This window comes from Leptodactylus fuscus, chromosome 5, assembly GCF_031893055.1.
Source record: "Leptodactylus fuscus isolate aLepFus1 chromosome 5, aLepFus1.hap2, whole genome shotgun sequence".
NCBI lineage: Eukaryota > Metazoa > Chordata > Amphibia > Anura > Leptodactylidae > Leptodactylus > Leptodactylus fuscus.
Window position 1 is genome coordinate 136,447,528 of NC_134269.1, and position 17,956 is coordinate 136,465,483.

The 17,956-nt window shown below is 42.1% G+C and overlaps 1 protein-coding gene across 1 annotated transcript; it reads right to left on the bottom strand.

Moving 5' to 3' along the window:
• Positions 1-440: 440 nt before the first annotated feature.
• On the bottom strand, positions 441-6,950 carry ZCRB1 (zinc finger CCHC-type and RNA binding motif containing 1). Its single transcript, XM_075276301.1, has 8 exons — positions 6,874-6,950; positions 5,825-5,913; positions 4,674-4,702; positions 2,705-2,816; positions 2,491-2,598; positions 1,993-2,102; positions 1,832-1,907; positions 441-865 (listed from the first exon to the last, which is right to left on the bottom strand). The coding sequence occupies exons 2-8, from the start codon at positions 5,906-5,908 to the stop codon at positions 734-736; spliced, it is 651 nt and encodes a 216-aa protein (XP_075132402.1). The 5' UTR covers positions 5,909-5,913; positions 6,874-6,950; the 3' UTR covers positions 441-733.
• Between the last annotated feature and the right edge of the window lie 11,006 nt (positions 6,951-17,956).

Sequence of the window (17,956 nt, forward strand, 5' to 3'; positions counted from 1 at the left end):
TCCACCATTACGGTCAGCAAATAACTTCTGGTCACACTTGGAGCATATTATATACTGTATATGACATCAGCACTGTAAGGTATCTCCCCACTACTCTATTGGCAAAGCTGTCAGGTGATATCATGTGGTGGCTAGTGTTACATTTTGAATATCACTCTTCTGTATTTCGTGCTCAAACATATGGCGATGGCAGCTATTATGATTTGTCCGAGAAAATCGCCATCTGTTCGATTTAGTTAAAAAAAACAAACAATTTGGAACATTTGGTTTGAATCCAGTTTGTGTCAGTTCACCAATTTCTGTGAGTCAGAAACTGCTAAAATAATAGAAGATGCACCAAAATTTGTCCAGAAACCAAGCCAACCAATAAGTGGATAATCTATTCTCTTACTTATATGTTCTTTATTAGATGTTCCTATAAAAGAGTAGGCAACAACAGCGGTAGATAAAGACTTTATTTACAAATGTACATGACAGCTTAGTGTCATTATGGCTCTGCCACATGAGTGATGCTGATGCTACACAGGAATGGTGTACTGGTCACTTTACAGTGAGGATATCAAGTGTACATCAGCAGCATGACAAGTGCCTATCAGGCTAAGCTCTGACATTTATTATACAAATTAAAACTTCATAAATCAAACAACTGATAAAAATAGGTGGTGAATATGGAGAAGAACCATAGGGAACAAACTTCTGACCACTTTGAAAGATGGCAAGTTACAGTATACACTTAGTCACTAAGTTCTTCCTCATCACTGAAATATGCGCTCTTCTTTATTCTTGGCCGCCGAGAGTCAGCTGATCCCGAGGATTCACCTGCCGCTTGTCTGAATTTGGTTTTCTCTTCTTCCATTCTAGCTTGCTAAAATAAAAAAAAAAAATGAAAAAAAAAATACTGGAAATAAATGTACAGTCCTATGAAAAAGTTTGGGCCCCCCTATTAATCTTAATCATTTTTAGTTCTAAATATTTTGGTGTTTGCAGGAGCCATTTCAGTTTGATATATCTAATAACTGATGGACACAGTAATATTTCAGGAGTGAAATGAGGTTTATTGTACTAACAGAAAATGTGCAATATGCATTAAACCAAAATTTGACCGGTGCAAAAGTATGGGCACCTCAACAGAAAAGTGACATTAATATTTAGTAGATCCTCCTTTTGCCTCTAGTCGCTTCCTGTAGCTTTTAATCAGTTCCTGGATCCTGGATGAAGGGATTTTGGACCATTCCTCTTTACAAAACAATTCAAGTTCAGTTAAGTTTGATGGTCTCCTATACAGTTTCTTGGGCAGAAGACAGAAACCCACAAAGCGGAGACCGGGCACAGATGTGAACTCGCCCTTACGGGTTTTGTACCAGGTACAGGGGAATTTTTTTTTTTTTTTTTCCCATCTCTATAAGCAAATTTAAAAAGAAAAAAAGAAAAAAAAAACACAAAATGGATAAAATGGCACACTAGGCATCAAAACTAACTACAATGATGGTTTGGGAACAGTGGAGGCTAGAGAGAAAATTCAATAGTACTGGAATCAGTGGAGCAGCGAGTATTAATAGATGCTATGACCTAAAATTGGTGGAGCTGGCGAAAGGTGTCTTTTAAACAATAATTTCATCAATCTTTTATTTTATATGTATGGCCAGCTAAAAGCTAGATGGTACCTACAAAAACTAGATGGTACTCACAAAAGCTAGATGGTGCCCTCAATTCTTTGATAGCCAAACACAAGCCATCTTTTAAGATGTGATTCCAGGATTTAGTTTCATAGAGGGAAGAATTTCTTTGCTAGTAACAGATGTGAACTATCCAAGTAATTTAACAACTGTACCTGAAATGCTATGGCTTGACTAAGGCTATCAAGAGCAGGGTCTTCACCTTCATCGTCACTCTGTTCATCTTCAACACTGCAAGATTAAAAGTGTATGTGTAAGGACTGTGGCGATAACAACTGTACTCTATTACGATTAAAACATTGTTGTGACTCCTTACATGTCTTCCGTTTCAACCCTCCTCTTTCTTTTCTTCTTCTCTTTCTTTTGTGGAGGTTCACGATCTCCAAGCATATTTTTTGGACAAGCATAACTCAAGTGACCAGTATCCTTCAGTTATTTATTTAAAAAAAAAAAAAAAAGATTTTTATATTCATTAGTACTCCAATTTTAGTTAAGCAGACTCGCATGATAGACCTGCATAAAACAACATCCACATTCCCCTACACATTCCAAAGTGTGACAGAGCCTTTCTTCCTTCAAATCTACTTTTCTTGCGTTCCAAAAATTTTTAAACTATGAAATCAGAAAGTCTATGTCATAGTTGTAAGTAATAGGCATATATTTGGCCCTGTCACTGACAAGGACATACATTGATCAAGGCACCTAGTGAATCCAATAAAACCCCAAAGGGCAATGAATGGCTTTAATGTAAGTTATTGGTCAGAGCTGGTGACTGCAAGTAAATAAATGCTACTAATGGCGGCTATTTACTCACCCCACATTCATAGCATCTGGACTTGTCAGTGTAATTACGTCTCCGGATAAATTCAGCTGCTCTACCATTGTCAATGGCAATGCTAGCTTTTATCACTCTGCCAAAGAGCTGGAAGACAAACATGCATGTATGTATGTATGTATGTATGTATATGAGAAATTCTATGCACTACTCATGTAGCATGAAAAAAAAGAAAAAAAAACCCAAAACATACTTGTTTGTTGTTTAATGCTCGAACACAGTTCTGGGCTGGCTCCTTATCCAGAAATAGAACAAAAGCAACTCCTCTACTCCTCCGGGACTCTTTGTCTTTTAATATAGTGACTCTAAAAGACACAAATAAAATTGCAGATTAAATGAGGACACAGAAAACATTATGTTCAAATACAAAATCTCTGCCCTAACAAATGGCAATCTGCTAAGAAGGGCAAGAATAGGACAACTAAAAGAGGCAACTGTCTCAATTATCTAAGGAGCTGCAGCCCTCCCCAGTGGCAGGACAATGGAGTCTATAAAAGACTTCTTACAGCATATCCCAACAATATAAGATTTTTGAATATGTAGTTTTTATTAATATTTCTTACTACCAGACAGAACTGCATTCATCTGGCTATACTGCTAACTCAAAGAAATCCAGTATTAAAGAAGACATGTTAGGGCGGGTTCACACCTACGCCCAGTCTCCGCTTTTTGGGTTACCGTCTTCTGCCAGAGAAACCCTGACAGGAGACGGAAACCCAGCAGTCAGTGTCCGCCCTTGAGCGCCTGTGAGCGTCTTCTGGTCTCCGCGGCGAAACCATTTTTTTTTTTTTTTTAACCAGACACAAAGTCTTACATGTCCGACTTTGTGTCCAGTTAAAAAAAAAACGGTTTCACCACGGAGACCAGAAGATGCTCACGCGCAGGTGTGAACCCGCCCTTAACTGCCATAGGGAGGGAGAATAAGCTAGATGAATTGACCAGGGAATAGGCCATGTTAAAGGTAGGCACCAGAACCCAACATATCAACCCAGCCTCCAGAAAGATTTAGGTGACCCTCACCTAATAGATAGTGTTCAGCGAATAGTATTCGTCGAATACCTCACCGGCACAGGAATGCGTGTAATCGACCGAACACCAAGGGGTTAAACACATGGAATCTTCGAAGCGTTTAACCCCTTGGTGTTTGGCCAATTACACGCATTCCTATGCCAGCGAGGTATTCGGCGAATACTATGTGAATATGTGCCTCAGTTGGCGAGAGAACACCGTTTACAATCACATTAAAAAGGTGTAATGATCTCAGCTTTTAATGGCTGAGTCTAGAATGACTTTGTCTTTGCCTCCATCCCAAGGAAATGTGTTTCCAGTTAAATGTCTTTATACAGAATTATGTTTAAGTTCTGTATTCCTTAGACTACTTGCTCAGGACCATGTGAATGCATGGGTCTGACACAAAGCAGTGCAGATGACACATGGATGATATTTGTGTGCCATCCATGACCTCCACTGACCCATGCATTTCATTCATGAGTCGGACACAAAACGGAAAGGAATACGACCCTTGATAATACATGTCATGAATTAAAAGAATGGGCGAGTGTGCTTGCAATTAAAGAGTTTGTCTGACTCCAGATGGATTTTTCATACTAATGATCTATCCACAGGACAGGATAGGATCAGCTGACCCTGCATCCTCAGGGGCTGGAGATTACAGCAGTGGATGGGGAGTGTCTGCAGGTTGCTCCGATTCAAGTAATAGGAGAAGCATTGCATAGCATTGGTTCCAGGAAAGTGCAGCACCAGTCCTATTACTTCAATAGGGCTAACCTGTACACACTCACCACCTACTGCATCAGCTTTCAGCATCTAGAAGATGCCAGACCAGCTGCTGGGTTTAGGTATTGGAACCCCACAGTTCACATGCTGATTTCCTATCCTGTGGATACATCATCATTATTATGAAAAATTGATTTGGGGCCAGATAACCCCTTTAAAAGCTAGCACACTGACACAGAGGCTTATAGTTAGAGCCATCAAACTGTGAAACATCCATTACACTGCAATAGTGTGCTCCTCCACATGGATAAAATGCAGTTGTCAGAGGAACTAGGTGGATAATATCTAAAATTATACCGTTTGTCATTGTGTGTACAAAACACTGATTTTTGTTTTTTTTTATATATTTCCATTACATTACTTACTTGACTACTTTTCCATATTTTGAAAAAATCTGAAAAAAAGGGAAGAACTTTATTTTCAAGTTAAAACCAGCAGCATTAACATCTGTTACCATAGAGTGCTCTTTAAAGGGATTCTATCATTGTAAAAAGTGGTTTTGAGCTAAACATACGTCTGAATAGCCTTTAAAAAGGCTATTCTACTACTACCTTTACTCCTTCTGTTGTCCCCGCCGTTTCTTTTTAAATCGCTTTATTTCTTTATGCTAATTAACCCCATGGAGAACCCTGGCCGTTCCCCAAGGCCTCCGAGAACCCACCACATCATACCTTTAATACCACCCCTCCAGTCCTTGTGCTCCATCTGCCCTCTCCTCCCCAGATACCACTCCTCCGTCTGCCCTCTTCCTCAGTTCTCAATGTTCCAGAGAACTACACCAAAATGGCCACTCAAACATACCCAGTACTGTCGGAGTGGCCATTTTGGTGTAGTTCTCTGGGGAACTGAGGAGGAGGGCAGACGGAGAAGGAATGAGGGCAGGCAGAGCACAAGCAGTGGAGGGGCGGTATTAAAGGTATGACGTGGGGAGTGCTCGGAGGCCGTGGGGAATGGCCAGGGTGCTCTGCAGGGTTAATTAGCATTAAGAAATAAAGCAGTTTAAAAAGAAACAGCAAGGACAACAGAAGACGTAAAGGTAGTAGTAGAATAGCCTTTTTAAAGACACAGACTGTCTTTAACAGTCCCTATAATAATGTTCTGCTAAAGTTGAGTACATGACTGCACTCATATCTACTATATAGTCATCAATTTGGCACCGAAGAGAAGATTGCTCACCCTGGATGTTCGTTCTACACTTCAAAAATTAATTGAAGAAGTACTAAACTAATTTTCCTCTGGTCTCTACTATTGCAGGGGAAAACTGCATATATCAGAGTAGCAAAGAGGATCCCATAACTTCATAATACAGTTGTCAATCAGAGAAGATACACAAATTACTGGAGGGCCTCTTTAACCCGAGAAGATGGATAAAGCACTCACTAAAGCCTACTCAATCATTAAAATATCCTGGTCATTTAGCTGTTACCAATAAACCCACCGACTCTTAGCAAGGCAGTTTAAGGATACCCTAAAACTAAGATCACTGTACTTCCGAGATATAGACAAATGTACATACCCTGTGGAGGTCATTATTGGTCAGCGAAAATGGCAGATTAGACACATACACGGTACTCTTGCTTGGTGCAAGACCTCCACTCATGGCATCTATACACAGAAAAAAACTTGAATATGGCTAAATCATGCAGCAATTATTTCAGTATATTGAAATGGTCACTCTTATTTACACCTTTAGAGTTTTACATACATTATATCATATGTATATCTATTTACTATAGGCAGCCACACTGCTTTGTCGCGGAGAGGCAGAAGACGCTCACAGGCGGTCACTTTGCAAACCCATTCACTTGAATGGGTTTGAAAGCTGACTGACGGGTTTCCGTCTCCTGTCGAGTTTCTCTGGGCAGAAAACGGAAACTGGCAGGATTGGCCAATGCGGACACATGTGTGAACCTTAAGGTGGCACATTCCTGAGAACAGGTGCAGCTCAATGGGACGGAGGGTTGGATTATGGTGGACGTTTGTCTTAAATCCTTAGCAGAATGAATAGGGAGGAATTGTACGGTAGTGCAGCACTGTAGGGACTGGTGGGGACCACTAAAGTGTCAGGAGACTGAATAGGAGAGTACTTTGGGGTTTGTTTGTTTTTTTAACATTCTCTGCTCTCCGTATTTTTTTCTATATACACATTTGTTTTGAAACACCCTATGCCTCCAGTATGCCTGTTATGGCTACACCAAAGTGATGCTGAATTTCTCGCAATGTTATGATGTACCTGCACAATTTACTTGCACCCATAGGATAGTGTGTATCTATAAACAAACCATCACTGCAGCCTGGTCATACCTTTGAAGGCAAATAAATTAAAGGTGCCTTCTCCTTTAAATTTACCGTGTCTATTAACTATACGCACCGAGCCATAGAGGTCCATACACAGAGAGAGGGGAGTGCAGTAAGGCATTGGGACAGATGAAGACTAATGTACATTCCTTTGCATTGACTCATCAAGTGGAGAGAGACTCATCCTCCCGCTGCAGACACCGAGCTCAGCCACTACAAGCACGGCTAAGCTCCGACATCCCTGTCCGCCCTACACTCCACACTTACCAGCTTAGTTACACAGATGCTTACAGCACTTCTCTCCTCATCTAGCCGGCCATTATCTTCCTCTCTCAGCCGCTTCCTGCAGCACTAACATCGTTTACAGATTGGTAGACTTGCAAAAACTTCCGTCTGCACTGCAGGAGCCATTTTGTTGGAGTCACTTTCGCGATCGAGCGACTCTGGTCTTTGAAAATATAGACACTCTTGAAATGAGATCCTGGGCATTGGCTACACTGTGTGATAGCAGAGGCATGAGTCTTTGTTCACAGTTGGTTTACATTATACACAGGTTGTGGTAACGCCACAGTTATCTGAAATCAAAGCAAAACCTTACTTCAGCATGTGAACACAGCCTTAGTCTGAGACCCCACATTGCGGAAACAGCTGTTTTTGCTGCAGATTTTATTGCGTTTTTTGAGCCAAAGTCAGGAGTAGATTGAGCAGAAGGAAGAAGTATAAGAACCTTATAACCTTATATATATTTCCCATTCCCTTTGTAGCCACTCCTGGATTTGGCTCAAAAAACGCAACAAAAAAAGCTGTGTTTCCGCAATGTGGGGCCTTAGCCTAAGGCTCCATGTTACGGAAATGCAATGTTTTGGAAACAAATGCTGCATTTTACAGTACCAGAAAAGTGAATGAGATGAAAATCTCAGTATGTTAATGTCACCAGCAGAATCATGAACAGAATCCCTATATATTTATATATTTATTAGGGGAAGACAAAGCCTCCATAGCTCAATGAGAAACACTGCAGAGAAAAACAGGACATTATATGTATTGGTTACTGAGGATACAGCAAATAAGTCTTAGGCTGCATGCACACGGAGTTACACCGGGCTTGTAAAAATACTCATTCACAGCCATACACGCGAGCGCAGCGGACGGCTCCCGAACACTTCCCATTCACTTCAATGGGAGCACTCGTAACGCCGGTGTTACGAGCGCTCCCATTGAAGTGAATGGGAAGTGTTCAGGAGCCGTCCGCCGCGCTCGCGTGTACGGCTGTGAATGAGTATTTTTACAAGCCAGGCGTACCTCCGTGTGCATGCAGCCTTACCCCGCAATCACACCGCCATGTTTCAGCGATGAAACTTGGTTCGTATGTGTGCTGGATTTACCGGCCTGGACAGTGTGCCAGGAGAGGGACTTCTACGATTATGGTTACGCCAGATTCACACTTGCGCTTGGTTTACATCTACTTGAAAAAAAAGAAAAGCGATTTGGTACAAAAAAGATTCCAAATGGTTACACAGCGGATAGCTGAATCCATCATTTTAGATGGATAGTCAATAGGTGACCGTTTGTGTCCATTTTTTGACCAATCTGCTTTTTCCCCCCTTCTTCATTCTGAGCATGTGCAGAAGGAAAAACAGATAATAAAACGGACACAAACTGATTTGGGTGGGTTCACACCTGCGCTCATCATCCAGTTTGTGTAATCTGTCCGGTTTCCATCTTCTGCCCCACAAAACTGTACAGGAGATGGAAACCCGGCGGTCAGCTTTCAAACCCATTCACTTGAATGGGTTTGCAAAGGTGACCACCCATGTGCGTTTTTTTTTAGCCGGGCACTAAGTCGGACATGCAGGACTTTGTGTCCAGTTAAACAAAACTGTTCCCCCGTGGACAGACAGAAGACGCACACGGGTGGTCACCTTTGCAAAGTTTTTTTTAACCATTCAAGTGCCGTTTGTTCCGGCTCCTGGAAAAAAAGAACTGACCGGCTTCCATTGATTTCAATGAGAGTCGTCTTTTTGGTCAGATACAGCCTTAAAATTCTGACCAAAAAACCCAGTGTGAACTTACCCTAAGGACATGTCTACATTAAGTTTTTTTGCAGGCTGATTTTGAGGAGGAAGCCGCCTCAAAAAACGCTTCCCATTCATTTCAGTGGGAGCCAGTAGCAGTTTTTTTACCTCTAGTTGATTTTTTCAGCTAGAGGGGGAAAAAACAGTGACCTATCTTCAGGCAGATTCAGCTTTGCAAAACCCATTGAAATCAATGGAAGGTGGAAAAACTGCTAGCAATTTTTAAAGAGAAGTTTCCAGGTCCATACAGTGTGCTAGAGCAAAAAAAAAAAAAAAAAAACGCCTCAAAAAATGCGACAAAAAACACATTATGCAAAAAAAATGTCAAAGAAACATTTATTAATTCCTGAAAGGGATTTTTTCAGCTTGCAAAAAACTCTGTGTAAACATACCCTTAGCAACTCTGGCAATCAGCTGTTTATCTACTTCAGGACCAGGTTGTGTACCTTGTTGAGCACCAGTCACTCTTTCAGGTTTTTCCAAATATGCAGCTTTGAGGGCTATAACATTTTTGGGTTATTTAAATCATTTTTGCATCTTTCCTCTGTGATAAGTAAGGCTTTATTTTTATTTTTCTATGATTTTTCTTTATTTCAATAGTCAATCAAATATAAACATAAAAGGAGGGGAAATGTGTCTGTTTTTCATATTTTTCATGTTTTATACTGCAAAAAACTAAAATAGTTTTTCTTCTCTATTATGGTAATGTTTATTTACATTACAAATATTGTTGTGTCAATGAGGGCAGAGCTAGAACCTGTGGGGTGGGGGTGGCGCTTTTTTTGTTGTTTGTTTTTTTCTATCACAGACCACCTGGGCATATACACTCACCGGCCACTTTATTAGGTACACCTGTCCAACTGCTCATTAACACTTAATTTCTAATCAGCCAATCACATGGCGGCAACTCAGTGCATTTCGGCATGTAGACATGGTCAAAACAATCTCCTGCATCAGTATGGGGAAGAAAGGTGATTTGAGTGCCTTTGAACGTGGCATGGTTGTTGGTGCCAGAAGGGCTGGTCTGAGTATTTCAGAAACTGCTGATCTACTGGGATTTTCACGCACAACCATCTCTAGGGTTTACAGAGAATGGTCCGAAAAAGAAAAAACATCCAGTGAGCGGCAGTTCTGTGGGCGGAAATGCGTTGTTGATGCCAGAGGTCAGAGGAGAATGGCCAGACTGGTTCGAGCTGATAGAAAGGCAACAGTGACTCAAATAGCCACCCGTTACAACCAAGGTAGCCAGAAGAGCATCTCTGAACGCACAGTACGTCGAACTTTGAGGCAGATGGGCTACAGCAGCAGAAGACCACACCGGGTGCCACTCCTTTCAGCTAAGAACAGGAAACTGAGGCTACAATTTGCACAAGCTCATCGAAATTGGACAATTGAAGATTGGAAAAACGTTGCCTGGTCTGATGAGTCTCGATTTCTGCTGCGACATTCGGATGGTAGGGTCAGAATTTGGCGTCAACAACATGAAAGCATGGATCCATCCTGCCTTGTATCAACGGTTCAGGCTGGTGGTGGTGGTGTCATGGTGTGGGGAATATTTTCTTGGCACTCTTTGGGCCCCTTGGTACCAATTGAGCATCATTGCAACGCCAAAGCCTACCTGAGTATTGTTGCTGACCATGTCCATCCCTTTATGACCGCAATGTACCCAACATCTGATGGCTACTTTCAGCAGGATAATGCGCCATGTCATAAAGCTGGAATCATCTCAGACTGGTTTCCTGAACATGACAATGAGTTCACTGTACTCCAATGGCCTCCACAGTCACCAGATCTCAATCCAATAGAGCATCTTTGGGATGTGGTGGAACGGGAGATTCGCATCATGGATGTGCAGCTGACAAATCTTCGGCAACTGTGTGATGCCATCATGTCAATATGGACCAAAATCTCTGAGGAATGCTTCCAGCACCTTGTTGAATCTATGCCATGAAGAATTGAGGCAGTTCTGAAGGCAAAAGGGGGTCCAACCCGTTACTAGCATGGTGTACCTAATAAAGTGGCCGGTGAGTGTATAGTCAACAGGGGATGTAGAAGCAGTTAGAGTGGCTTTTCAATACAGGACCACTGTAGCCAATGGTGCACTTGCACTAAGCCCTATTGTAGCAGGGGCCCCGCATTAGTCAGCCCCGAATTTAGGGTACTGTCCCGGGCTGCCCCAAATTCAACTCATCCATGTCCTCTTGGCATAGATGAGTTCAGTACAAGCCATTTACTCCCTGCTTTGCCATTTGGCCTCTGTTTCTGTGCATGGTGTTTTGAGATTATTAGGCACAAGGCACAATGTAGTGACTGTTGATCCCTTAAGACTCCAGGATGGACCAGAGACAGAGGAACAATGAAAGGTGAGTATTAGTATTTTTTTTATTTTTTTATTTTTTTTTTAATCCCCTGTACTAGGGAGCAACTGGAGGGGGACAAAGTATACTGTGGGGAAAACTGGGGGCAACTCTAGGGGGACAAGAAATTGTGGGGGCAACTGGATGGGCACAATATACACTGTGAGGGCAACTGGAGAGGGACATGAAACTGTGATGGCAACTGGAGGTGGAGAATATAACATTTCTGGTGGGCCATTTGGGGGGACAGGTTAATATTTGAGGGGCTACTGGGGTGAGATGAGGTTAAAGTATGATGGGTCATTATATTATATGGGACCACTTCTGGGGCATTTGACTGTGTGATGGGCCACTGAAGGGGCATTATAATTTGGGTGAGTCAGATATGTCTATGTAGTGGCCCACTTATGAAACCTTTGCACTGGGCCCACCAATATGTTGAAACGACTCTGCTTCAATGTTGGCATTGTTCTGTCTACATAGTAGTGGTGGTGCGGGGTATTGAACCTTTGTTTTGTTCTGTTCATACCATGCCATACCATGTATGGCCACTTCTATGTAGAGTTCACAGAGTTTTTTGGTCAGGAATCCGCCTCAAAATCATCCTTCAAATAGAACTCAGTGTGAACTCAGCCTTAGGGGTTGAAGAGGCCAGATTGCACACAATCATCTGTCTCTTTTTTGGCCATACTTTCCGCAGTTGTGCCTTTTTTCAGACTAGTTTTACTGTGGTGTCTATTTATAATGTTGGTGCAACTCCTTGTTAAATATTGAGCACAGTACCAGTGTTACTCACCAATCCTTGGAATAGATCATCAATATGTAATCGGTTGGGGTCTGATACCTGGGACTCTGATACTTGGCTTGAAGAGGCAGTGGTGCTCACAAGCCTCTTCCCCATGACCATGATGTTAAGTTTATCAGTCATATGGTACAGCACCCATTCAACTGAATGGGACTGATATGCAATACCAACCACAGTTCCTACATAACTGCAAGACACCGTGCTTGGAATTCAGTGATGAGGCCCCAGCACTCATTCGGACACTACAACCTTTTCAACCAGCTGATCAGTGGGGGTCCCAGGCAGGTCCAGTTTAAGGTTTATGTGGGGCCTTGGGTGACAGAGCCTCAGTGGGCTGCTTTTGTAGCCACCCATGCTCATCACAGCAAAAAAACACCCAACATTGTATGTTTTTTGTTGAGGCATTTTCACTGGAGTGGACTGTAATACAGTCTATTCCATACAAGTAGATAAAACCTGTTCAGACGTCAGATAGTAAAGATAAATTTGAGGCGGATATCTGCCTTGGATTCCTCTTTTTTTTCTACCCCAGCTCACAGTGATGGCTGCCAATACACAGCATCAGTATTCCACCAAATCAATGGGCCTAATCAGCGGTAATATCAAGCAGAATGCATATTTTTTCCTCCTCCAAACTCTGTCTCCCATTAACCCCTTCCCGTGGGAGGAATGTTTTGATGTTCGTTTTTTATTCCTTTCCCCTTAGAAAACGCTGTAACTTTTTATTTTTCCGTTCTCATAGCCATATGAGGTCTTAATGTTTGCAGGGTAAATTTTTCTTCATGATGCTACCATTCTGTACAATGTACTGGGAAGCTGGAAAAAAAAAAATTCAGAATGGGGGCAACACGGTGACTCAGCCTTGCAGCGCTGGAATCCTAGGTTCCTGTCCTGCCAAGGACAACATCTGTAAGGAGTTTGTATGTTCTCCCTGTGTTTGTGTGGATTTCCTCCCATACTCAAAAGACATATGGATAGGAAAAAATGTTTCTAGGGGCCCACCATCAGGACCCCTGCAGACCAGCGATACCGAGACAGGGCGGCTAAAGGTAATAACAGCTCGGGAGCCATGCTGCTTACCTGCCATACAATGTGCACCACTGAACTACCTAAACCCACTGCTACACACTGTATGGAAAGTGAACAGCATGGCTCCTAGAAATGTTACCATTACCTGCAGCCACACTGTACTGGAAGAGCTGATCTGCAGAGTTCCTGGCTGTTGTATCATCACAGATGTAACATTGATGCCCTATCCTAAGGACAGACCATGCTTCCTCACAATTTTGCCTCTCATGTCCTCAGACAGTTCTTTGGTCTTCTTTCTTTTCTCCATGCTCAATGGTGCACACCCAAGGACACAGGACAGAGGTTGAGTCAACTTTAATCCATTTCAACTGGCTGAAAGTGTGATTTAGTTATTGCCACCACCTGTTAGGTGCCTCAGGTAAGTAACAGGTGCTGTTAATTACACAAATTAGAGAAGCATCACATGATTTTTCAAACAGTGCCAATACTTTTGTCCACCCCCTTTTTTGTGTTTGCTGTGGAATTATATCCAATTTGGCTTTTTGACAATTCTTTTTTGGTTTTCCATTGAAAACAAATTAAATGAAGATAATAATACCAAAGAATTTGTGATTGCAATCATTTTCTAGAAGAAAATTAGTATTATCTGACAGAATTGCAGGGGTGCCAAGACTTTTGGCCAGCACTGTAGGTACTGAAGAGTAGTAGCTCGGGGTGCAGCTTGAAGTGTAGATCGCAAGGGTAATACAGCAAGGAGTAGAAATAGTCTGGGAACGACTGTTCTGAGGAGCAGGAGACTGGAACAAGTCACAATACTCAAGCAAAGGCTGAAATGCCTCATGGGTATAAATAGGCTAAAACAGAAAACAAGATGGCTTCACATTGGTACAGATCGGTCATCTTTGTTAAAGGCAATTCCTAAGATGAACACAGCAGCCTCCAATGGTGAGTAGTTTATTGCAACACTATAGTTCAGAGTGAGAGAAACAGCGGCCACTGGTGGTAGAATAGTAGAATACACCAGGATTCTGACACATACTGTATATGGAAAACACCAGTCTTTCCGTAGGAATAATTTACTTGCAGGTTCTGTTAAATGCCGCTTTTCGTCACAACATGGGGCCCCAGCCTTAGGCTGAGGCCATACAGAAAAGATATGGAAAAGTTGCTTTTTTGATGCAGATTTTGCAGCAATTTTTTGATCCAGAGTCAGGAGTGGATTTAGCACTTTATAATTACCCATTCCCCTTAAAGCCAATCTTGGCTTTGGCTCAAAAAAAACACAGCAAAATCTGCAATAATAAAAGCTTTTCCTGCAATGTGTTGCTTCAGATTTAGGAAATGCAGCTTTTTTTGTTGCAGATTTTGCTGTGGCTTTTTGAGCCAAAACCAGGATTAGATTAAGCAGAAGGTAGAAGTATAAGAACCTTATATATATATATTTCCCATTCCATTTGTAGTCACTCTTGGCTGTGGCTCAAAAATGGAAAAAACACAAAAACTGCAACAAATAAAATGCATTATGTTACGGAAATGCAGCAGAAAAAAACACTGCGTTTTACAGTATCAGCATAGTGAATTAGATTCTGCCTAATACCATACACACATTTTCGGACAAAAAGAGATTTGGAAAATCAGCAGAAACCCGTTGTCAGTGCCCAAATATTTTTTCTGCCATAGTGGGAAAGAAAATCAAAAGAGCTGAATAGCTGTTTTTTTTTTTTTTTTGCAATTTCACGTCCCATGAAAATTTGAATAAAAAGCGAGCAAAACATTAGACATTCCCCAGAATGATACTTCAAGAAATATTTTATAAAGTTTTGGGATTTTTTTTTAGGAGTTAAACATAAAAAAATATAGAAATTTGGCATCACCGTAGTCATGCTGACCCAGAGAATACAGGTGGCAATCTAAGGTTACATGCACCCGAAGTGTGCAGGTCGCTGAACTGTGATTGAACATCTATGTGTTGCCAGTGCCTCCGCGGCCTCATTCATTGGGGCCAGGGAGCACAGTCTGCAAAATGAGTAAGAATAGGACCTATCCCAGACTATGAAAATTCACAGTTGTATGCAGGGAGCCATAGAAATGAATGGGTCAGTGTGCTAGCTGTGAAAAACATTGCTAGCAGACTAACTGTACACACAGTCATGTGCATGATGCCTATAGCTTAGGCCAGTTGCAGACAACCGTGGCCGTGGACAGTATGCTATACATTTATTTGAGGGATAGCACAATGTCCAATTCATTTCTATGGGCCTGTACACCTGACCGTAAATTACATAGTCCTGTGTGAGGTGAGAGTTCAGGCCACAAAATATAGAACAGCAATACCTCAACAGCAACTTTTGAAGATTAGAAAGAAGGACAAAATGTGTGCTGCGGCAGATTTGGCTCCGCTCACTTTTATGTTGACTCTGCTAATTCTCATTCATTTTTCATGTGCTCCCACACAGTATAATCCTCCTACAGTCACCTGTAAATTATATGTCCCCCCTCCATCTCTCCCCCAGTTTCATATACACCCTTCATCTGCCCCTAGTTTCATGTCCCCCCCTCCATCTCTGTCCCCAGTTTCATGTCCCCCGTTTCTGCCCAGTTTCATGCCATTCTCCCCCCTTCTTCTGCCCACAGTTTCATGTCCCCCCTCTCTGCCCCAGTGTCATGGCGTTCTCCCCCCCCCCTTCATCTGCCCCAGTGTCATGCCGTTCTCCCCCCCTTCATCTGCTCCAGTGTCATGGCGTTCTCCCCCCCCCCTTCATCTGCCCCAGTGTCATGCCGTTCTCCCCCCCTTCATCTGCTCCAGTGTCATGGCGTTCCCCCCCCCCTTCATCTGCCCCAGTTTCATGAGCCCCCTACATTATGTTCCACCTTAATGTTTAACACAAAAAACCACTTACACTCACCTTCCATTGCTTCCCTGCCACTCTCTCACTCTTAAACATAGTTGTAGGCGCGATGTGACGTCATCACATCGCGGCTGCAAATGCTGGAGTGCAGCGTTAAAGCAGGAGCTGAGCTGTGACAGCTCCTGCTTTAAACGCCTATGTATTTAGCTCATCGGCGTCCATATGACATAACTCCCGCAGACCGGGACCTTTTTGTGAAGTCTGGGCCGCGCCGTGGGGCCCCGGGCGGTTGACTGGCTCGCCAGGCCCTGGATCCGCCCCTGGTCTTTGACTAATCCTTCACATTTCCCATCTCCTCCATCTGGACCGCCATGACCACTTCTTCCAGCCGCAACGTGTCTCTGTAAAGGTTGTAGAACAGACATCTTTAACCCCTTAGAGACACAGCCCAAAAGTGACTTAAGGACCAGGCCTCTTTTTTCAAATCTGACATGTGTCACTTTAAATGGCGATAACTTTGAGACGCTTTAACTTACACAAGTGATTCTGAGATTGTTTTTTCGTAACACATTGTACTTCATGTCAGTAGTAAATTTTCGTTGATATGTTTTGTCTTTAATTATGAAAAAATAGGAAATTTGGTGAAAATTTTGAAAAAAATGCAGTTTTCAAACTTTGAAATTGCAAGCCTTTGAAATAGAAAGTCATACTACCCGAATTTTTTCATAAATATAATTAACCATGTCTCTGATTTATGTAGCAATCAAATTTTAAGCACCCTTTCATTTTTTTCAGATATTATAAGGCTTACAAGTCAAGCAGTAATTTTCCAAATTTTCAAGAAAATTTCCAAAACACATTTTTCAAGGGACCAGTTCAGTTCTGAAGGGAACTTGAAAGGCCTCTCTAATAAAACCCCCCAAAAGTCACCCCATTCTAAAAACCGCACTCCTGAAAGAATCTAAAACAGCAGTTAGAAAGTTTCTTAACCCTTTCAGCATTTCACAACAATTAAAACAAAATGGAGGTCAAATTTACATTTTTCAATTTCTGTCACTAATATATTCATTTAGCCCTAGAATTTACACATTTACTAAGGTTTAAAGGAGAAACTGCACCCCACATTTTGTTACACAATTTCTCCTGAACACGACAATACCCCATATGTGCTGGTACCCTAATGAACGGGCACATGGTCGCTCTCAGAACGGATGGAGCACTAATTGGATTTTGTAGGCCAGATTTTGCTAGAATATTTTTCAGGCGCCATGCCCCGATTGCAAAGCCCCCAAGGTGCCAAAACAGTGGAAAAGCCCAAAATGTCACCCCATTTTGGAAACTAGACCCCTCAAGGAATTTATCAAGGGGTATAGTGAGCACTTGGACCCTACAGGTGTTTCACAGATTTTTTTACCATTGAGATGTGAAGATGAAAAATTACTTTTTTTTATAATAAAATGTCACTGTAGCCCCAAATTTTTCATCTTCACAAAGGGTTAAAGGAGAAACTGCACCCCACATTTTGTTACACAATTTCTCCCAAACACGACAATACCCCATATGTGCTGGTACCCTAATGTACGGGCACACGGTCGCTCTCAGAACAGATGGAGCACTAATTGGATTTTGTAGGCCAGATTTTGCTAGAATATTTTTCAGGCGCCATGCCCCGATTGCAAAGCCCTCAAGGTGCCAAAACAGTGGAAAACCCCAAAATGTCACCCCATTTTGGAAACTAGACCCCTCAAGGAATTTATCAAGGGGTATAGTGAGCACTTGGACCCTACAGGTGTTTCACAGATTTTTTTACCATTGAGATGTGAAAATGAAAAATTACTTTTTTTATAATAAAATGTCACTGTAGCCCCAAATTTTTCATCTTCACAAAGGGTTAAAGGAGAAACTGCACCCCACATTTTGTTACACAATTTCTCCCGAACACGACAATACCCCATATGTGCTGGTACCCTAATGTACGGGCACACAGTCGCTCTCAGAACGGATAGAGCGCTAATTGGATTTTGTAGGCCAGATTTTACTAGAATACTTTTCAGGCACCATGTCCCTTTTGCAGAGCCCCCAATGTGTCAAAACAGTGGAAACCCCCAAAATGTCACCCCATTTTGGAAACTATACCCCTCAAGGAATTTACCAAGGGGTTTAGTGAGCCCTTTGACCATACAGGAGTGTAACAGAATTGGCCCAACAAAAGGAAAAGTGACTTTTTTTTGCTAT